The 19,123-nt window shown below is 61.0% G+C and overlaps 2 protein-coding genes across 7 annotated transcripts; one reads left to right on the top strand and one right to left on the bottom strand.

Moving 5' to 3' along the window:
* Nucleotides 1-1,350: 1,350 nt before the first annotated feature.
* FAM171A2 (family with sequence similarity 171 member A2) lies at nt 1,351-11,762 on the top strand. 2 transcript variants are annotated; one of them, XM_025861962.2, is made up of 8 exons: nt 1,351-1,562; nt 5,004-5,231; nt 5,474-5,566; nt 8,361-8,519; nt 8,605-8,784; nt 8,892-9,008; nt 9,131-9,257; nt 9,776-11,762. In XM_025861962.2, exons 1-8 carry the CDS (start codon nt 1,445-1,447, stop codon nt 11,247-11,249), a joined length of 2,496 nt encoding a protein of 831 aa, XP_025717747.1. In that variant the 5' UTR covers nt 1,351-1,444; the 3' UTR covers nt 11,250-11,762. The 2 variants fall into 2 exon arrangements, with proteins under 2 accessions (XP_025717747.1, XP_073745279.1); XM_073889178.1 differs by lacking the exon at nt 1,351-1,562 and adding an exon at nt 2,151-2,405.
* Nucleotides 11,763-11,882: 120 nt separating this feature from the next.
* Nucleotides 11,883-18,664, bottom strand: GRN (granulin precursor). Of its 5 annotated transcripts, none has more exons than XM_025861728.2 (13): nt 18,516-18,664; nt 15,795-15,939; nt 15,545-15,670; nt 15,350-15,434; nt 14,768-14,880; nt 14,536-14,671; nt 14,319-14,413; nt 13,972-14,095; nt 13,581-13,678; nt 13,245-13,490; nt 12,770-13,003; nt 12,442-12,672; nt 11,883-12,345 (listed from the first exon to the last, which is right to left on the bottom strand). In XM_025861728.2, the coding sequence occupies exons 2-13, from the start codon at nt 15,930-15,932 to the stop codon at nt 12,208-12,210; spliced, it is 1,764 nt and encodes a 587-aa protein (XP_025717513.1). In that variant the 5' UTR covers nt 15,933-15,939; nt 18,516-18,664; the 3' UTR covers nt 11,883-12,207. The 5 variants fall into 5 exon arrangements, with proteins under 5 accessions (XP_025717513.1, XP_073745281.1, XP_073745280.1 ...); XM_073889180.1 differs by lacking the exon at nt 18,516-18,664 and adding an exon at nt 16,033-16,287 and having other exon boundaries at nt 15,795-15,935; XM_073889179.1 differs by lacking the exon at nt 18,516-18,664 and adding an exon at nt 16,036-16,287.
* Nucleotides 18,665-19,123: the final 459 nt, after the last annotated feature.

The raw sequence follows: 19,123 nt of genomic DNA, 5'->3' as shown, positions 1-19,123 counted from the left end.
AGGAAGGAAGGAAGGAAGGAAGGAAGGAAGGAAGGAAGGAAGGAAGGGGGAGGAAAGGGAAAAAAAGAATCTGGCATCACAAACTCACAACAAGGTCCCCTTAAGTCAGAGGAGCCAACCGGGGGACCCAACCAGGAGAGAAGCCTGCCGTCCTCTGGGGGACAAGGTCCTCCTTGCTCTACATATCCAGTCCCCTTTGCGGCCCCACATTGTGAGAAGAAGGTGAAAGCCGGGGAAAACCAAGAGAGGGACACCAGATTAGATGAGGATTTGGCCACCCAGGAGCTGAATGAGGATGACAACCAGAAACTGGAAAGAAAGCAAGCTTGGGGGCGCCTGGGTGGCTCAGTTGGTTGAGCGGCTGCCTTCGGCTCCGGTCATGGTCCTGGAGTCCCGGAATCGAGTCCCGCATCTGGCTCCCTGCTCCGTGGGGAGTCTGCTTCTCCCTCTGACCCTACCCCCTCTCGTGCACTCTCTCTCTTTCTCTCTCAAATAAATAAATAAATAAAATCTTAAAAAAAAAAAAAAAAGAAAGCAAGCTTGGCTGGGCCTAGGTCAGGCTTCAAATGGGGGATTCAGTGGCTGAGGAAGAAGGAAAAGACTGCCATTCAGGAACCAGAACAAGTAGGACCGAATGGTGATTCTCAGTGAGAGGGAAAGGCCGCTCGCATCTCTAGAAGAAATTCCCAAGCATTATGACCGTCCAACAATGGATCTTATTACCTGAGCGGAGGTGAGCCTCCGCCTCATCCTGGGCCAACACCAGCACCATCGAACGTGCCCCTGCTCCTGTCAAGCATACGCTAGATCCTTTATATCGTTATCTCATTTAATCGTTGTTAACAACAGCGCCACGAGGTAGGGATTATTACAATTCTCACTTGAAAGGAAGGCCCAGGACCAGAAGGCGAAGTAACTTGCTCTCAGCTCAAGAGGCAGAAGCTAGACTGGGACTGACCGATTCCCCACTGCGTGGGTGTTTGTGCCGATAGGGCAGTTCCTACACTTTCTGGAGACCCTCATGACCGTACTACTCTTTGTGTTGTAAGCAGTAGCCTTTCCTCCCTCCCAGATTTTGCACCAAATTTCGAGGGCTCTGGACCTCCAAGAAGCCGGGTGATTGGACCCTCTCCGTCGCACTCCCTTGCAGCTCGGGTCTGGGGGCTGCAGGGTGGGCCGAGGGCGGGCAGGGCCGGCGGGCGGCGCGCGGAGCCGGGAGGTGAGGGGGCGGCGCCCGGAGGTCCGCGGGGGTGGGGCGCCGCCTGCAGGGGGCGCTGGCGGCGGCTCCGGGCGGAGACAATCGCGCTGAGCGGCCGCCGCAGCCAGAGCGGGAGCCCGAGCGGCGCGGCGCGGCGCGGCGCGGCGCAGAGCCGGGGCTGAGCGGGGCCGGCCGAGCGGGGCCGGGCGGGAGCCATGGGCCGCTAGGGCCCGGCCGAGCCCCGCGATGCCGCCGCCGAGTGGCCCCAGCGTCCTCGCGCGGCTGCTGCCGCTGCTGGGGCTGCTGCTCGGCGGCGCCTCCCGGGCTCCCGGCAAGTCGCCGCCGGAGCCCCCCAGCCCGCAGGGTGAGTCTCGGCCAGGAGGGGCAGCGATCACGGGCCTGCGCCCCCTCGATCGGGCCCCCGCCCGCCAGCCCCCTCTTCGTGGCGCTCGCGAATTGGGGGGTACTCTGTTCCCTGGGTTTGGGTGGGGGGAGCCCGGCGACTTCGGGTCGGCGCTTACCGGGGAGAGGAGGGAGGGAGAGGGCGACTGCCGGGGCGGGGGTCTCGGGAAGACACAATGGGGAGAGCGGGGGTCCCCGGGTTCCGCGCCGCCGCCCCCTCTCGCCTTGTTTTTCTCTCTCCTGGTCCGCGAGGCGCTGCTGCCTGAGCCATTGTCTACCGAAGACACCCGCCCAGGGGCGGGCTGGGGCGGGCGCCCGCTCCGCAGCCCCCTGCGGGCTCCTCGCTCCCGACTCGGGCTGGGTGGGGGCGCAAGCATCGGCTGCCACCTTGGACCCGGACCGGGGCTGGGCGCTTGGAGCTGGGCTGGAAGGGGGGGAGGGGAGGAGGGGGAGTGGGTGAGGCGGTGGGCGGACAGCCCCCGGCCGGACCCCCGGGTTCAGAATTGGGGGTGTACCAAAGAAACGCTGTCAGCCCTTGAGGAGGGAGGGGCTGCACTTTGGGGGGGTCTGGAAAAAGGGGTGCGTGGTGATTCCCAGCCAAAGCGCATGGCAGGGCTGTGGTGGCGGAGCCATGCTGAGCTGACTAGCTGGCTGTGGGCTGTGCCGGCTGGGAGGGCAGGTGCCTGGGTCCCCGTCCAGCAGACCTCCGGCCACTCCTATCCCCAGCCCGTCCCCAGATCACCCCCTCCTCATCTAACGTCTCCATAGCGGTGAAGGAGAGCCTCCTGGCGCCTCACGGGTCCAGGTGGGTGTGTGAGGTGGGGGTGGGGTGGGTTCCCGCAGTGGGAGAGGGTGGGAGAGCTAGACCATGACTCCCTGCCGACGCCTGGCTTCTCGGGGGCCTCCGCCCACTCCAGCCCTGCGCCCACCTTCCAGCCTCCTGCCCCACCACCCCAGTTACTCTTCCCTCTATCGCCTCTGGGCCCCATCCCTGCCTGAAACCGCGCTCTCCACTCCTCATCTCTCCACCGAGGAGCTGACAGGAAAAGCAGGGTGGGGGGGGTGTCTGGTTGAGGGAAGTGGGGTCCGGATGAAGGGAGGGGGTCGGATTTCCTCCTGGAATGAGGCAGAGCTGAAGCTAGGAGAGGCGGATACAGTATGGAATGTCAGGCTTGAGAAATGGGGAAGGCTCACCTTCTGGCCTCAGTCTTCCCTGCTCTCTGCGGGAGGAGAGGACGCTTTGACGGGTAGGAAGGGGCCCTGGTTTCTCAAAAAGCCTTTCCTTCAAGTCCTATACCCCAGGGGAGGGGGCCCAGGGAATTAGCTGAAATAGAGCCAGGATAGGGGGCTCTGCCAGGCCACTGGCTGAGAGCCCAGGTTGAGGGGAAGGGGGAAAGAATCTGCTAGGCACCTGCCCACCCTGTATGGTTCCTTGGGCCCCCTCCCCTCTTTTGAGGCTTTGGCCCTTGAACCCAAGGCATTCCTTCAAATGACCATATTCCAGACTCCTGGGTCCCCTCTTCCCAGCTGCTCCATCCAGCTGCTCCTAGCCTGGGTAGGGGTGGGGAGTAGCCAGGCCCCTCTAGCTTCTCAGAATTCCTCCTGGGTAGTGGTGGAGGAGGGGCAGGAAGATTGCCAGCTCCTGGGAAAACCAGAGAGTAGGAAAGAATCAAGTGTGTGCACCCACCCTGCCAAGTTGGGCTTTGGCCTGGGAGGGGTGAGGGAAGTGGGTTCAGGCGAACAGCTGGATGGGATGCCAGGGCCAGGCGTGGCGGTTGGAAGCCTGAGACAAGACACCTGTCACTGTTGAGTGTCAGGCTCCACGCATGAGCCCCCATGACCTCCCCATGCCTTGCTGCCCTGAGCTTCAGGCTCTTTCTGTACCTGGACTCCCCTAGGTTTGTGTTCCCACCTGCCTCCGGGCCCTGCACTGAGGCCTCTGTACCTTTCTAGGCATGGACACCTACTTCCATTATTAGCAGCAAGGTAGGGGTGAGGCAGGTTCTTGAGGGAGGGGCCATGCTGAGTGGGAAGAGGTAGATGGTACTATGGATCAGAGAGGCTGCCTAGGGAATCCACGAGAACAACTCCAGGCCCGGTCCCTTCCCGGTCACCACATCTGAGCTCAGGACACCTGCAGGCCCATCCTGGCCAAGCTCTCCTAGGACCAGGGGCAGAGGCGGCTGGACTTCCCAGCCGTCTCCACACCAGTTTCCCTTGGGCCTGGGTCGGCCCCCCCAGATCTCCTTCCCCCTTGCCAGGGCCCCAGCTCCCTGCCCATCTCCTGGGAGGAATGAGGGCGTTGCCATGGTGACTGACTTGTAGCTGACCAGCTGGGAGGGGGCGGGCAGTACTTGCGAGGGGGAGGGGTCAGGAGGTACTTGTTTGGGCTTAGGGGTTGGGGTGAGTCCCTAAATCTGAAAGGAAACAGGCTTGTGCAAAGGATTCTGGGAAGAGGATGAATAAGGGGGAAGACCATCTCCCTAGCGTCCCCTGCTCAGCTTTTTCTTCAGAACCCAAACTCTGACCCAGCCCCCCTGGCAACCCTTCTCATTGGCTGAATCCTGACCCCTCTCCTCTCCACCTGTAGACCCTTGGTCCTGGTCCTCCGCTTATTCCTCCTTTTTCTGCCCTCTTCTCTCTCCCCTCCCTGACACCAGCCCCATGGGGTCCAGTGGTTAAGAATTTGCATCTAGGGGCAGACTCCCAGGTTTGGATCCCAGGTCTCCCCCTTAACTGCAGTGCAAGTATCTAAACTCTTTGAGCCTCAGCTTCTTTATCTGTAAAATGGGCTTAAGAGCATATTTTATGGAGTCTAATACATCGTTGACTATAAAGATGCACCATTATTTCTTTTTTTAAATAGTTTTTTTTAAGATTTTATTTATTTATTTGAGAGAGCAAGAATGAGAGAGAGAGAGAGAGAGAGAGCACATGAGAGGGGGGAGGGTCAGAGGGAGAAGCAGACTCCCCGCTGAGCAGGGAGCCCAATGTGGGACTCGATCCCGGGACTCCAGGATCATGACCTGAGCCGAAGGCAGTCGCTTAACCAACTGAGCCACCCAGGCGCCCCGGCGATGCACCATTATTTCATGTGCCAATAAGAAAAGAAAAAAATACTGCTAATCATGATGATGACATCAATTAGAGGCATAATCTGAGTTCAGAAATGTAAAAATGTGGAAAAGTGCATGTGTCAGACTTGAAATGCGGTAGTAGCACCACCTGTGTCACAGGCTGATGTGGGGTTTAAATGAGGACCCTATCAGTGCTGACCCTTATAAAGCCTTGTCTAGCCTGGGCCCCAAAACCGCTCCCAACCCATAGCCTCCTCCTCTGATCTCGGGACTCCCCCCCAGTTCTCTCACCCCGCCTCACTCTCCTCACCCCATCTTGCCCACAGAGATCCTGATCAAGGTGCAGGTGTATGTGAGCGGGGAGCTGGTGCCCTTGGCCCGGGCCTCCGTGGATGTGTTTGGGAACCGGATGCTGCTGGCCGCGGGTACCACGGACTCAGAGGGTGTGGCCATACTGCCCCTCAGTTACCGCTTGGGCACCTGGGTGCTGGTCACTGCTGCCCGCCCTGGCTTCCTCACCAACTCTGTGCCCTGGCGTGTTGACAAGCTGCCCTGTGAGTGCAGGGGCAGGTGGAGGGGGGGGGGCAGCAGCTGACCCCATCAGCCCCTTCCCAAAATAGTCCTTGGGGGTGGAGGGGGCAGGCTTTCCAGCAGCTGCTGCCCGGGCTGGGGTACGCAGAGGGGGCTGAAGGAGGATGAAGTCACTGGGATTCAGATGGAGGGAGTGCCCTGGGGTTGGCGGGGGGGTGGGGAGGAGTTTTCTCTGGAGCTGACGGATGGGTCACCCCTCCCACAGTGTATGCGTCAGTCAGCCTCTACCTGCTCCCGGAGCGGCCGGCCACCCTCATCCTCTATGAGGACCTGGTGCACATCCTTTTGGGCTCCCCTGGTAAGGCTCCTCTTTTCCCCCCACCTCATGCCCACTCCTCTTCCTTCCCCGTGACCTGGGTATAGAGAGCTCCGCTCTTCTACGATTAGTGCTGGGTGCCCTTGAGCAAGTCACTTAACCTCTCTGAGCCTTAGTTTGTTCATCTGTAAGATGTGGATATTGATAGTATCTATATCATCAAAATGAAGTAAGGATTAAATATCAAGCATGCAAAAAACAGCACAGAAGGTGGTCAATAAATGTTTATTGTTATTGGGGCTTCTCGTGGTTTCTATTCTCCCTCTACTCCTACCATTAGAATTCCTACTCCCTGCCACCTGTTTCATCAGTGGATCTACACATACTTCTTGTGCACCTACTGGGTGCCTGGCTATGTTAGAAGGCCACGAGAGGGTCATTCCATAGGAACTGAGCAACTCAAGGGCAAGGCGTGGAGCAATCCCACAGGGTCTACTCATGGCTTCAGTCTCACCCAACCAATCCTCACTGTGGCGCCTGTGCCGCACCAGGCAACGTGTCTGGTGCTGGCAAACAATGGGAAGGTAGAGCAGACCCGTTCCCTGTCTTGTGGAGTTCATGGACAAGTAGGAAGACAGACAGATCACTGCCAACCCTGAACTAATTACAAAGCAGGCAGAGCCGTGGAGTAGAGGGCAGTGGTCTTCAGCATTGAAACAACCCTAACCTGTGAGTGTAGCAGGGCAAGAGAATTTGGGGAAGGGAGCTATGGGACCGTGTGGGCGCGAGAGTTAAAGAGGGAGCAAAGGCACCTTCACTGGAGAGGAATCCAGATGCAGGGGCAGAAGGGGACAGCGAGGGTGCAGGGGATGTGCCAGACTGGCTCTGCAGGAGAGGTGCCTGGTGCAGACTGGTTGATCTGGCTCATACTAGGGAGCCACAGTGGGTTTTGGAGAGAGAGAACCCACCTCCCCAGTTTATATTCTTAGCTTGAGCCCTTGTCTCCAAGATACTTGTTTGCTCATCATCTCCCTGATCCTGAACCAGAGGCTTCTAAACTGTCTTTGGAGGTTTCTAAAATGCCAAGTGAGGGGGCCTGGCTGGCTCAGTCGGTAGAGCATGCAACTTTTTTTTTTTTTTTAAGATTTTATTTGACAGAGAAAGAAACAGCGAGAGAGGGAACACAAGCAGGGGAAGTGGGGGGAGGGAGAAGCAGGACCCCCGCCAAGCAGGGAGCCGATGTGGGGCTCCATCCCAGGACCCTGGGACCATGACCTGAGCCGAAGGCAGACGCCTAACGACTGAGCCACCCAGACATCCCTAGCCTGCAACTCTTGATCTCATGAGTTCAAGCCCCACTTTGGGACATGGAGCCCACTTTAAAAAATAGTAATAAATAAATAATAAAATAAAATGCCAAATGATCCCTTTGTTGCCCCTGGCTCACGACACTCCCATGGCGCCCACTGCTTTCAAAGTAAAGCCTAGAGTCCTTCACAAAGCTGAGTACGCCCCGTGGGGCCTGCATGCCACTCAGTCACCTGTGTCCGTGGGCCAGTGTGCTGCCCTGTGCCTCTGGGCCTATCATCTGTTCTGCTGGAGGTTCCTTTGCACCTTCTTTCCGGCTGGAGTCTTATTCATCCTGCAAGACTTCACAGGGCCTTCCCCAGCTGGGTGGGCCAAGAGCCCTTTGCGCCCTGCTTTTTTAATAGCAAGGTAGGATGGAAAGGGGTTTAGAAGTTGGGCCGGCACCACACTTCCTGCGCTTTGGTCGGGCTCCAGGACTGAGCCCTTGGGCAAGTCACTAAACTCCAGACTCCATTTCTTCTTGTGTACAACAGGACTGATAATGAAAACACCTAGTTCAGGGGCTGTTGTACTAATTACAGGGGTTAACACAGGAAGCCTTAGAATGGTGTCCAGTTTAATAAATGTTAGCTACTACCATATTGTATTGGAATTCTGTCTATAAGCGCCCTCCACCCAAAGACAGACAGACACACACACGGCCTAAGCTGTGTCATGCAGTAACCACTAGCAACATGTGCCCACTTACATAAAAGTTCGTTAATTTTTTTTTAAGATTTTTTTATTTATTCATTTGACAGAGAGAGACACAGTGAGAGCAGGAACACAAGCAGGGGGAGCGGGAGAGGGAGAAGCAGGCTTCCCGCAGAGCAGGGAGCCCGATGCGGGACTCGATCCCAGGACCCTGAGACCATGACCTGAGCCGAAGGCAGATGCTTAACAACTGAGCCACCCAGGTGCCCAAGTTCGTTAAGTTTTGAAAAATCAAAAATCCAGTTTCTGAGTCATACTAGCCACCTTTCAAGTGCTTAACAGCCACAGGTGCATAGTGGGTACTGTAATGGGCAGCACAGAAAGAGAACATTTCCATCCAACACAGCAGAAAGTTCTAATGGGTACCAAAATGGACAGCCCTGCACAAGACTGTGAACCTGAAGGCAGGGAACTGTGGACTGTGTCTTATTCACCTTTGTATCTCCAACACCTAACACAATGCCCGCCACACAGTAGGCAACAGTAATAGCTTGAGGACCCGAACCTCATCATTTTATAGGTTAATAAGGAAACGGTGTTTCAGAGAGAGCAGGGAACTTGCTCAGGGTCGCACAGCCAGGACCAGATTTCAGGTCCAAGTCCTTTCCATGTTAACATTCTATGAATGCAGTTCTTTCCCCAAGTCACCACCCTCCCTGACCTTCCCAAGTGGCCTGACCCAATGGCTCCCTTCTCCTCAAATACCTGCCTTCTGCTCTGGTCCCTGGGGAAGCCTGTCCCCGGCCAAGCCACAGCAGCCCCCCTCTCCATCCAGGCGCCCGCTCCCAGCCCTGGGTGCAGTTCCAGCGCCGCGCCGCCCGCCTGCCCGTCAGCTCCACCTACAGCCAGCTCTGGGCCTCGCTCACACCTGCCAGCACCCAGCAGGAAATGCGCGCTTTCCCTACCTTCCTGGGCACTGAGGCCTCCGGCTCAGGTACGCTGTGGGTCCAGCATGGAAGGGACGTCCCCCCCCCATCACCAGGATTTAGCCCTCAGCCCGTGTCTCCTTCCCCCCCCAGGCAATGGCTCCTGGCTAGAGCTGATACCCCTGGCTGCCGTGAGCGTGCACCTGCTGACGGGTAATGGGACAGAAGTGCCACTCTCGGGCCCCATTCACCTGTCCCTGCCTGTGCCCTCAGAGCCTCGTGCCCTCACTGCAGGCACCAGCATTCCAGCCTGGAGGTTCGACCCCAAGAGTGGTGAGTGCTTCAAGCGGCTGCAGCTGCTGAAGTTTGGGGAAAGCAGGTGGGTCTTAGATGGGGAGTCGGGGGTTAATTGGGTTTCATGAAACTCCTGCCTCTCCCAGGGCTGTGGGTACGCAACGGCACTGGTGTGATCCGAAAGGAAGGCCGGCAGCTCTACTGGACCTTCGTCTGCCCCCAGCTGGGGTACTGGGCAGCTGCCATGGCTTCCCCCACCGCTGGTGAGAGACAGGGGGACAGCCTGCGACCGGGAGCAGTGGGGGAAGGGGAGGCTGGGAGTGTGGACTCCTGAAAGGCAGGAAGGGCAGCGACGCCTGGAAAGCTAAGCCCTTGCCTGGCACAGGACTGGTCACCATCACATCGGGCATCCAGGACATTGGCACCTACCACACCATCTTCCTGCTCACCATCCTGGCAGCCCTGGCCCTGCTCGTGCTCATTCTGTTGTGCCTGCTCATCTATTACTGCCGGTGAGTGCCTCCCACTCGGCCAACCTCGCTCATCCCCTGCAGACTGAGGCCTGCCCTCTGCCCGCCGTGGGGCTGGGCGCTCCGGTCCCAAAGAAGCATAAAGTACAATTCCGGTCTTCAAGGCACTGACAGGAAAGGGCAGCAAATGCACCCGCGAAACTGGTGGCTGACGAGTAGTGGGGGGAGAGGAGGCAGGACCTACGGGCCAGGCCCCTCCAGGGGACCCCAGGCTGGACGTTCTCCTCCCAGGTTCTCAGAGCTCCTCCTACGAGCGAAGGAGTGCAGCTCCCCTCAGGGAGACCCAAACGGGCTCAGCTGCTGGCTGGCCCTCCCACAGACACTCAAGCTCTTTCCACAGACCTCTCCCCAACATTTCTTCCGATCCCAGGCATTCTCCCCACCCCTCCAAACAACTTCCATTCTTCATCTTGCCACTGCGGGGTTAGGGAGCTGCTCAGGCCCCCCACGCTTTCCTGAGGTCCCGGTCACTTCCCCCCCGCCCCCCCAACACCTTCCAGGAGGCGCTGCCTGAAGCCGAGGCAACAGCACCGCAAGCTGCAGCTGTCCGGGCCCGCTGACGGTAACAAACGAGACCAGGCCACCTCGATGTCCCAGCTCCACCTCATATGTGGGGGACCCTTGGAGCCCGCCCCGTCGGGAGACCCTGAGGCCCCGCCCCCAGGCCCCCTGCACTCCGCCTTCTCCAGCTCCCGGGACTTGGCCGCCTCCCGGGACGACTTCTTCCGCGCCAAGCCGCGCTCGGCCAGCCGTCCGGCCGCCGAGCCTGGGGGCGCCCGCGGGGGCGAGGGCGCGGGTCTGAAGGGCGCCCGCTCCGTTGAGGGTCCCGGCGGGCTGGAGCCAGGCCTGGAGGAGTACCGGCGGGGGGCCTCGGCGACCCCGGCCTTCCTGCAGGAGCCGCCCTCGCCGCCGCCGCCCTTCGAGCACTACCTGGGCCACAAGGGGGCGGCCGAGAGCAAACCCCCCGACTTCCTGCTGTCGCAGTCGGTGGACCAGCTGGCGCGGCCGCCGTCGCTCAGCCAGGCCGGGCAGCTCATCTTCTGCGGCTCCATCGACCACCTCAAGGACAGTGTCTACCGCAACGTCATGCCCACCCTGGTGATCCCCGCGCACTACGTGCGCCTTGGCGGCGAGGCGGGCGCCGCGGGAGCGGGCGACGAGCCAGCCCCGCCCGAGAGCACGGGCCCCGGCCCCGCCCGCCCTTTCCCCCCGGCTGACCCCCAGCGCCCGCTGATGCAGGGCCACTCGGGCGCGGGCGGCGAGGGCGGCGCCGGCGGCGGCGAGGGCTGGGGGGGCGGGCGCTCGGCGCCGGTCAGCGGCTCGGTCACCATCCCGGTGCTGTTCAATGAGTCTACCATGGCGCAGCTCAACGGGGAGCTGCAGGCGCTGACCGAGAAGAAGCTGCTCGAACTGGGCGTGAAGCCTCACCCGCGCGCCTGGTTCGTGTCCCTGGACGGGCGCTCCAACTCGCAAGTGCGCCACTCCTACATCGACCTGCAGGCGGGCGGGGGCGGCCGCAGCACCGACGCCAGCCTGGACTCGGGCGTCGACGTGCACGAGGCGCGGCCCGCGCGCCGGCGGCCCCTGCGCGAGGAGCGGGAGCGCGCCCCGCCGGCCGCCCCGCCGCCACCCCCGCCGCCCCCGCCGCCCGCGCCCCCGCGCCTGGCGCTTAGCGAGGACACGGAGCCGAGCAGCAGCGAGAGCCGCACGGGCCTCTGCTCCCCCGAGGACAACTCGCTGACGCCGCTGCTGGACGAAGTGGCGGCGCCCGAGGGCCGGGCGGCCACGGTACCCCGGGGTCGGGGCCGCAGCCGCGGGGACAGTTCCCGCAGCAGCGCTAGCGAGCTGCGGCGCGACTCGCTCACCAGCCCGGAGGACGAGCTGGGGGCGGAGGTGGGCGACGAGACGGGCGACAAGAAGAGCCCGTGGCAGCGGCGGGAGGAGCGGCCGCTTATGGTGTTCAACGTCAAGTAGCGCCCCCGCCCGGCCTGGCACCGCCCCCTCCCCGTCGGCCACCGCCCCCAGGGTGCGCGCGCCCCGGGGAGTCGCGGGGGCCAGCGCCCTTACCCCCTAGCCCCCGCACCCCCCGCCTGGAGAGGGGCCCAGGGCCTGCGGAGCTGTCCGGTGTTATGTGCTGGGTAATGTCTCGGGAGGGACCCGTGAGGGACCCGTGTCGGCCTCCGAGAGGGAGGTGGGAGGGGTCCAGACCCCCATTGGGAGGGGCTGGGGAAGGAGGGCTGGGGGTGGGGGGAAGCAGTGCCTCTATAAACGCGGCTGTACATAGAAAGATCTATTGTGGGAAAGCAGGAGGGGCGACTGGGCCTCAGCTGCTAGTGTGAGGGCTGGGAAGGGAGGGGGCCTTCTCTGGGGACCCCCCCCGGGAGGGGAGGGGGTGCTGCTTGCTGACTAGCCCACCTCTGGTGGCTGGGGCGGCTCTGGGGACTAGGGGATCATGTGATGGGATTGCTGTGGGCAACAGCAAATATAAAACTGGTGAGATTAACTCCGCGTGTGCCTCTCTGTGGGGTTGGGGAATGTGGACACTGGATGGGGGCCCTTGCTCCGGGGTGGGGGGGCAGGCAGGGTGGCCAAATCAGACACTGTTCAGAAAGTGTACAAACTTTACTGCAGCGCACGCACACACACACACACACGCGCGCGCGCACGCCTGTGGATAGGGAAGAGCACCTGGCCACAGGGTCCACGGCAGTTGGGGGAGGGGATGGCAGCTCGTAATGTGGCTTTCGCCACAGCCCCCCTTGAGACAGGGAAGGCCTTAGATTGAGGCCCCACCTCCCATGATTGAGGGGGGGGGATCAGAATGGGGACTCCAGAATTTGGTGGGGGAGAGGTGCTGGGAAGGCCTGAGCAGTGGGGACCCTCCAAGCAGGGTCCGGAGGGCTGCAGACTGTCTTCAGTCCTTAGTCTCGCCTCACAGCAGCTGTCCCGGGGCTGCGTCCCTCAACGGCATGTCCCAGCGCAGGCTTTCCCTCTGCAGACACTTGGTGCCCCTGGCCCTGCATCGGAAGCCAGCTGGGCAGCAGTGACGCCGATCCGCACAACAGACACCCTAGATGGCCGGGGGTGGGGCGGGGAAGTCAGAGTTGGGCCACTGCAGGGCCCAGCTCCCATAGATACCCACCAAACCTGGGGCGGGGGCACTCACCTGGGTATAGGGACAGCAGGCCCAGCCCCCTTGGCTGTTGCGGCAGCAGGTCTGGTTATCGTGGCAAAAGTGCCCTGCCCCACACTCCACGTTCCCCACACCCACACGAGGGCCACGGGCCAGGCTGGTGGCCAGGTGGGCCGAGTTGGCCTCCTTCTCGCAGGTTCGGGCCTTCACGTTGCACGTGTACCCAGCGGGGCAGCAGTGCTGGCGGTCCTCACAGCACACAGCCTGGGAGGGACAGGGTGGCATTCACCTCTCTCCTCCTCCCCCAGGGGTGGGGGGAGAAACTCGGCTCCCCTGTCCAGGGAGGCAGGCTGGCACTCACGTGAGGCAACTGGCAGCAGGCCCAGCCCCCACTCACGCTGGGGCAGCAGGTCTGCCCCACGGGGCAGCTGGTGTGCTGGTCACAGCCTATGTCTCTGTGGCGGGTCGGTGAAGCCCGGTGGGCAGGTGTCTTCTCCAGTCCGGTCACTGTCTCGCCCCCCCTCTGACACTGCCCATCAGCCAAGCACGTGTAGCCATGGGGGCAGCAGTGCTCGTGATCTGAGCAGCAGACAGCCTGGGGGGGGGGGGGGCACACAGGATGGTCTGGGAAGCTGCTATGTGGGACAGAAAAGCTGAGCCCCTGCCTATCCCGACTCTCTCCCGCTCACAGCTCCTCCAGCTGGGAATGAACCTGACCGAGCTGGTGGGCCACTTGTGGGCCAGAGGACAGAAGAGCAAAGCAACAGAAGTCTGACCACCTGCCCAGCCCAAGACACTGTCACGCCCCCCCTCATGCTCTCCCCCCACCCACGCACCTCTGGGGCAGGACAGCAGCCCCATTCCCCAGATGCGAGTGGACAGCAGGTATTGGAGGAGGGACAACTAGTGATGTTATCACAGGGGACATTGTTCTCCATGGCCTGGGGGTTCGGCAGGCGAAGGTGGGCTGGGGCCTGCACCATCCAGGGCATCTGGCGGGCCTTCTGTTCACAGGTGCCCTTCGCTGTGTCACATGTAAACCCAGCCGGGCAGCAGTGTACATGATCCTCACAGCACACGGCCTAGGGTGGATGGACAGGGGACAGTGGGCCCAGGGGCCTCGCTGGCTGCCGCTTTCTGCTCAGTCCGGCCCACCCACCGCTCCTGGGTACCTGGGCGAAAGGGCAGCAGCCCCAGGCCCCCGACTGTAGGCGGCAGCAGGTATAGCCGTCTGGGCAGCTCACCTCCATGTCACACTTCACCTCCTGCACTGTGAGAAAGGCACAGAGGACGGGTCAGCAGTGGCCGTGGGGTGCCCTGGGGAGCCCAACCCTTGGCCGGCTCCACAGCTAGAGCCAAATGCTGAGGATGGACAGTATCCTTAGGCCACCCCAGCAGTGATCCAAAGGCAATGACTAGTGTGGAGGAGAGGGGGCTGTATCTGCCCTGTCCCCTCCATATGGCCCTCAGTGCCCCACCCCTGCATCTGTTCCTGGAACAATTCGGTGGAGAGTTCCCGCACACAGAGCCGGTGGAATGGAGTCTGTAGCCTGTCTCTGGTACCTGTGTGTGCTGGCAGCTTGGTGAGGAGGTCCGTAGCATTCTCCTGGGAGAGGCACTTACTCTGGACTAGGTCGCACACGGTATCCTGGGGGCAACAGTACAGGTGGTCCCAGCAGCAGATGGCCTGCATGGGGGTGGGGGTGGGGGATGGTCTTTGGGACTTTGGGTCTCAGGGGAGCTCAGGGAGTGGCCAGGTGACAGCTGACACTGCCTCAATCCCCCACTAGGGGGTGGCATGAGTCCCGAGCAGCCAGGCTCCCCCAAACCTGCCGGCCAGCCCCACCCCCTGGAGTCCTTGGGAGGTAGGTGTGTGGGCCCTGGCTGTGAGCACACAGCCCCTCACTCACATTAGGCATGGGGCAGCAGCCATACTTCCCACTAGGCAGCTCACAGCAGGTAGAACCATCAGGGCACTGGGACCGCCCATCGGGGCATAGGACTGCTGGAAGGGGAGAGAGGCAGGCGGGGCTGCCACAGCCCTGAGGAACTCTTCCCCCAGCTGGGAGCCAGACGAGGCCTCGCCTCCCTTCCAAACCACACCCCAATGCTCTCCCACCGCCTTACCTGCCCCGTTACTCCTCCGTGCAGGGACCTTCTTCGCCAGGGGGTGGGTGCCCGTGGCCGTGAGGCAGCGGGCATGAGCCAGGTCGCAGGAGGTCCCATGGGGGCAACAGTGCACCTTGTCTTCGCAGCAAGAAGCCTGACGAGAGATGCTCCCAACCTCTGTCTTTGCCCCCTCCCGCCCCTTGCTCTGCCCTGGCTGCTCCCCCCCACCCCCAGCTTCCCGAACCCGTACCTGGGGCATGGGGCAGCACCCCCAGGAGCCATCTAGCATAGTGCAGCACGTGGAGGAGTTGGGGCATTCAAACTGGCTGTCAGGGCACTGGATGGCACCCAAGGGGTTGGTATCTGCGGACAGGAAGACCCAGGATTCGGCCAACCCAGGTCAGTGAAGGCCATCGCTCCCATCACTCAAGGAGCTGCAGGCTCAGCTCCCGGGGACACTGGGGTTCCGGCACTAGGGCTCGGCGTTCTCCTAGACACTCCTAACCCACTCTCCCCACCAGCCAGTCCTTGCCTCAGCGATATGGCACAAGGCAGGGGCGTCCACTGACTACAGTGGCCTTAAACCACCCCGGCCTGGCCTCTCTCCACCCTCCCAATGCCTGGCTCGGGGCCTGGAGTCCAGCATTCTCTCCTGCCCCTTCCCAGCCTCATGCTGTCCCTCTGTCTGGAGCAAAGGGGTTGCTTAGTACAGATGCCACAAGAATGAGGGCACAAGGGCAGGAATCAGGTCACCCAGCTGGCTGGGCTCCTGGGCCGTCCAGCCTCCACATGCTGTCCACCTGCCTGCCATCCACCTCCACTCCTGCCGCACCTGATCTTTGGGAGCAGGACCGCCCGTCAGCCCTGCAGTGATAGCCCCGCGGGCAGCAGTGGCGGCCATCGGCGCACGACACGGCCTGTGGGACACAGACACACCTGCATTGGCTCGGCCCTTTGACCTGGGGTGAGTGGGGGGAACATCGAAATGCAGACCTGAGCCCCTCCACTGAGCTAAAGGCACCCTCACCTCTGGGAACGGGCAGCAGCTGGAGGTCCCCGAGATGGTGAGGAGGCAGGAGTAGCCAGGAGAGCAGTGGGCATCTACCTGGCAGGGGCTGCCCAGCTGCCTGCTCAGCACTGTGGGCCACTGGCCCTGGAAAGCGAGAGGAGACGACAGAATGAAGGACCCAAGCCTGGTCCCCTCTTCTGGCCATGCTGAGATGCCCCTTCGGGACGTCCCAGGCTGCCAGGTCCTGCCTGGGCTGCAGGACACTCACCGGAACGGGACTGCAGCAGCTGAAGCTGGCTCCTCCTGGGTCCAGGCAGCAGGCCACAGGGCAGAACTGACCATCTGGGCACTGGGTTCCCGCCACCAGCCCTGCCACTAAGGCCACCCAGCTCACCAGGGTCCACATGGTCTGCCTGCAAAATACCAAGAGGCATTTGGAGACTAGCTTAAGCCCACACAACCCTCGATTCTGGGGCCAGTCACTCCCCCATACCCGGGCCAGGTACCACCTGAGCCTCGCCAACAACTCCTTGTCTAGGCAGGAAGCAAGATGTGGGGCCCAAGATTCAGCTTCCTCTATGTGTGTTCACTTGTGCACCAGCGCATGGACAGTGATGAGCATGAATACTGACACAAGTATGGGTGTCAGTTCGTGTCCCCAAAATGTGGCCAAATGCCTGTCTCTGTGGGTGAGTGTGTAAAGATGTAGGTGTGTGAAAGGAAAATTTGCAGGTTTTGTGGGTCTGGTCTGTAGGGCCATGGGTCACCTCCAGGGAGTGGGTGAGGTCTCAGGAGCCATGGGAGGACTGGGCTGGGAAGCAGAGAGGGAGTTCCCCCTTGATGAATAAACGGGGTTGCACTTCCCCAGCCAGCCCCCTGCAGATGCCTCCCGGCTGATGCTCTGGTCACACCTGCCAAGGCCTGTTGAGGGGGGGGGTTGAGAAAGTTGTGAAAAAGGGAAGTGTGGCAGCCAGTGGAATCTGGGCTGCCTTCCCCAGAGGCCAGCCACACCTCCCCCCAACTGTCCCCAAACCACCCAGGGGAGGGATGCACAGGCTGGGCCAGCCTTTGAGACATCTGTGTTCTCAGGGCCCCCCAACACCACCAGACCCTTTCAGACTCCCCAAACATACCACCCCCAACCCCAACCCCTGCCTCTCCCCCTACCCAGAAGCCGTGATGAGGACCACATGCGCCCGCCCAGCTGCACCAGCAGAAGGAACCGATTATGAAGTTCTGTAGGAAGTAGCCTCTCACTTCCTAAATGACTCCTCCCCAAGCTCAGACAGCCCCACCAGTTCAACGGGATGGGCCCAGGAGATGTTACCCTGCCTAGAGGGGCAAAACCAGTAATGTTTGTCGAGCCTCTCCTGGCCCAGTTACAATACTATTTTCTTTTTTATTCGCAACAATCATCCAAAGCAGTTGTAATACCTTTACTTTTCAGAGGAGGAAACCGAGGCTGAGAGAAGTAACATGCCCATGTCATATATCCAGTCATGGAGGTGACAGGCTTTGATGGCTCCAAAGCATACTGGACCTGGGCTCGTGTCACAAAGTGGCACCATGGACAGTGCCCGGAAATGGACCCCAAACTCCCGGGAGAGTGGAGGCCTGGGGTCCAAGCAGAGGAGGGAGACAGAAGCATTTTTTTTTTTTTTTCCTGAGACAGAAGCATTTTCTGAGGAGGTGGACAAGGCGGGACAGAAACAAGAAGCTCAGGGGCTGCCGGGATACTGCACTTGGGTGCCAGTCCTCAAATCGCCACCACTGATGGTAAGGGCCTCAAAAGTTGCTCTCTGTCTCTGGGCCTCAGTTCCCCCATGAGTCTCTGTGTGGACATTGACACTAGGTGTGGCGAGGACTTACACCCACCCAGTCACTCGCATCCTTCTCCCCCTCACCTGGCTCTCCTCAGTGCCCCATTCCCAGCTCAAAGACTATTTCCAGGAGGCCACTGCCTAGTTGGTTCTGGACCTTGGCCCCTTTCACCCTCCCCTCTACTGGAACAGCTCCCAGGCAAGGCTGGTCCCACCTGTTTCTTGGGAGTCAAACCTCAACCCTCCATAGGCTGTCCCGCTGTCCGGGCTTAGGCCAGAAGGGGTGCCTGTCTGCACAAATCTGGGACCACGAGGCACCCTAGTGACTTATTCATGCATACTTTCCATCCTTGGTATCCTAAGGTTAGGGAGTATAGTGTATGCTTCTAGTGAATACCAATGTACGGAGGCGCACACACTTGGGACCAAGGATGGGGGAAGAAGGTGCCTAATTCCTTTCAGCAGGGTTCTGAGTGGCGGCCTCTCTCACCCCCACCCCACACTGCCACAGTAGAGAGGGACAGGAGCCTCTTCAAGCCCCCAGCTCTGCCATCCTCCACTAGGTGGCAGCACCCAACTCCGAGCGTCAGGAGAGATTCCCAAAAGGTGAGCGAGCGAACTCAGCTGCGAGTGAGCAGGAAAAGTGGCGGGGAGAGGCGGAAGTTGGCCGGTCCCACCCCCCACGAGAGGAAGTAAGGGAGAGCCAGACACAACCCGGGCGTTCGGTCACTACTCCCTAGTCCCCGCTGCCTTGGAGGTGGGCAGGGTCTCCAGCCCACTCGCAGCCGTCTGAGCTGCGGGACCAGGGCGGGCGCCTCTCTCGCTCCCAGGCACCCCGGGGACCACCCACCACCACCAGCAGCAGCAGCACCTGGGCCGATCGGAAGCCGGCTGGAGAATGGAGTGGCCCCTGCTTTGGGGGAAGGGGCTGCAGCTTCCGGGGATGCTGGAGAGGGAGAAAGCCTCCTTCTGATGGGGGTCACTGCAATCACTGCTGACTCCCACCCCCCGTAAAACTGCCTCCAGTGCCTCGGGAACCCCCAAAGGAGCTTCTCTAAGCCAGTCTTCTCTTGCCTCCCGGCTGAAACTCCGGTGGAACCTCAAGCCCTCGCGTTCTCCCGGCCGAACCCCTGGAGCAATCGAGAGGTCTGCACGGCCGCCCTCCTTACCTGTGACCGGCTCCGCGCCCGCTGGGTAGCCTCCGCCGGGAAGCTCGCGGACTAGGGCCTGACAGTGCGATGGCCCGCCCACCTCAGTTTCCATTGGCCAGGTGTCCGGGCTGTCGCGCTCCTACTGGCTATTGGTCGACGTAGAGGCGGGGCCAGCCTGGAAAGCTGTGCTTTTTTTCTTACTCAATTCTCTTTCCTGCCCTCCCTTCCTCTCTCTTCCCACCCTCCCCCCTCTTTTTTTATGGGATCATGTGATTGGAGAATCATGTGACTTCCTGGGCCGGCTCAGCTGGGCTGCGGGCACTTGGTAGAGTTTGTCCGAGGTGGGGCCGCGCCTGTAAGAGGACGTTGACGGACAGGGAAGCTGCCCCTTACAGGGTGCGTTCCAGGGCGTTCATGAGATGTCTGCTTCTGGATTAGGGACTTCGTGCATCCTGTTTCTACTCTGTTCAACGAACTCAGAATAAATGCTGGGTGGCTAGGCCCCATAGGGGTTGAAGGAGGGTTGTGAGGGCAAGGATAGACAGCTCTCAGGCCCTTTCCTCAGGGTGCTCACAGCGGGGCGTGAGTGGGTGGAGAGATGAGAGGGGCTCACATTAAATCTAATT

This window comes from Callorhinus ursinus, unplaced genomic scaffold (genome assembly GCF_003265705.2).
Source record: "Callorhinus ursinus isolate GAN/ISIS: 27379988/994484 unplaced genomic scaffold, GSC_fseal_2.0 scaffold102, whole genome shotgun sequence".
Lineage (NCBI taxonomy): Eukaryota > Metazoa > Chordata > Mammalia > Carnivora > Otariidae > Callorhinus > Callorhinus ursinus.
The sequence above is the reverse complement of the archived record's forward strand: the minus strand, read 5'-3'. Positions and strand labels throughout refer to the sequence as shown.

Excerpts from the sequence above, each read along its gene's own strand:
- GRN (XM_025861728.2), bottom strand. The coding sequence starts at position 15,932 with ATGTGGACCCTGGTGAGCTGGGTGGCCTTAGTGGCAGGGCTGGTGGCG. Across the intron at positions 13,491-13,580 it reads GCTGCTGCCCTTTCGCCCAG|GCCGTGTGCTGTGAGGATCA; the intron begins GTACCCAGGAGC and ends CATCCACCCTAG. Across the intron at positions 13,004-13,244 it reads GCTGCTGTCCTGCCCCAGAG|GCTGTCTGCTGCTCAGATCA; the intron begins GTGCGTGGGTGG and ends CCCCCCCCCCAG.
- FAM171A2 (XM_025861962.2), top strand. The coding sequence starts at position 1,445 with ATGCCGCCGCCGAGTGGCCCCAGCGTCCTCGCGCGGCTGCTGCCGCTG. Across the intron at positions 8,520-8,604 it reads CACTGAGGCCTCCGGCTCAG|GCAATGGCTCCTGGCTAGAG; the intron begins GTACGCTGTGGG and ends TTCCCCCCCCAG. Across the intron at positions 8,785-8,891 it reads GAGGTTCGACCCCAAGAGTG|GGCTGTGGGTACGCAACGGC; the intron begins GTGAGTGCTTCA and ends TGCCTCTCCCAG.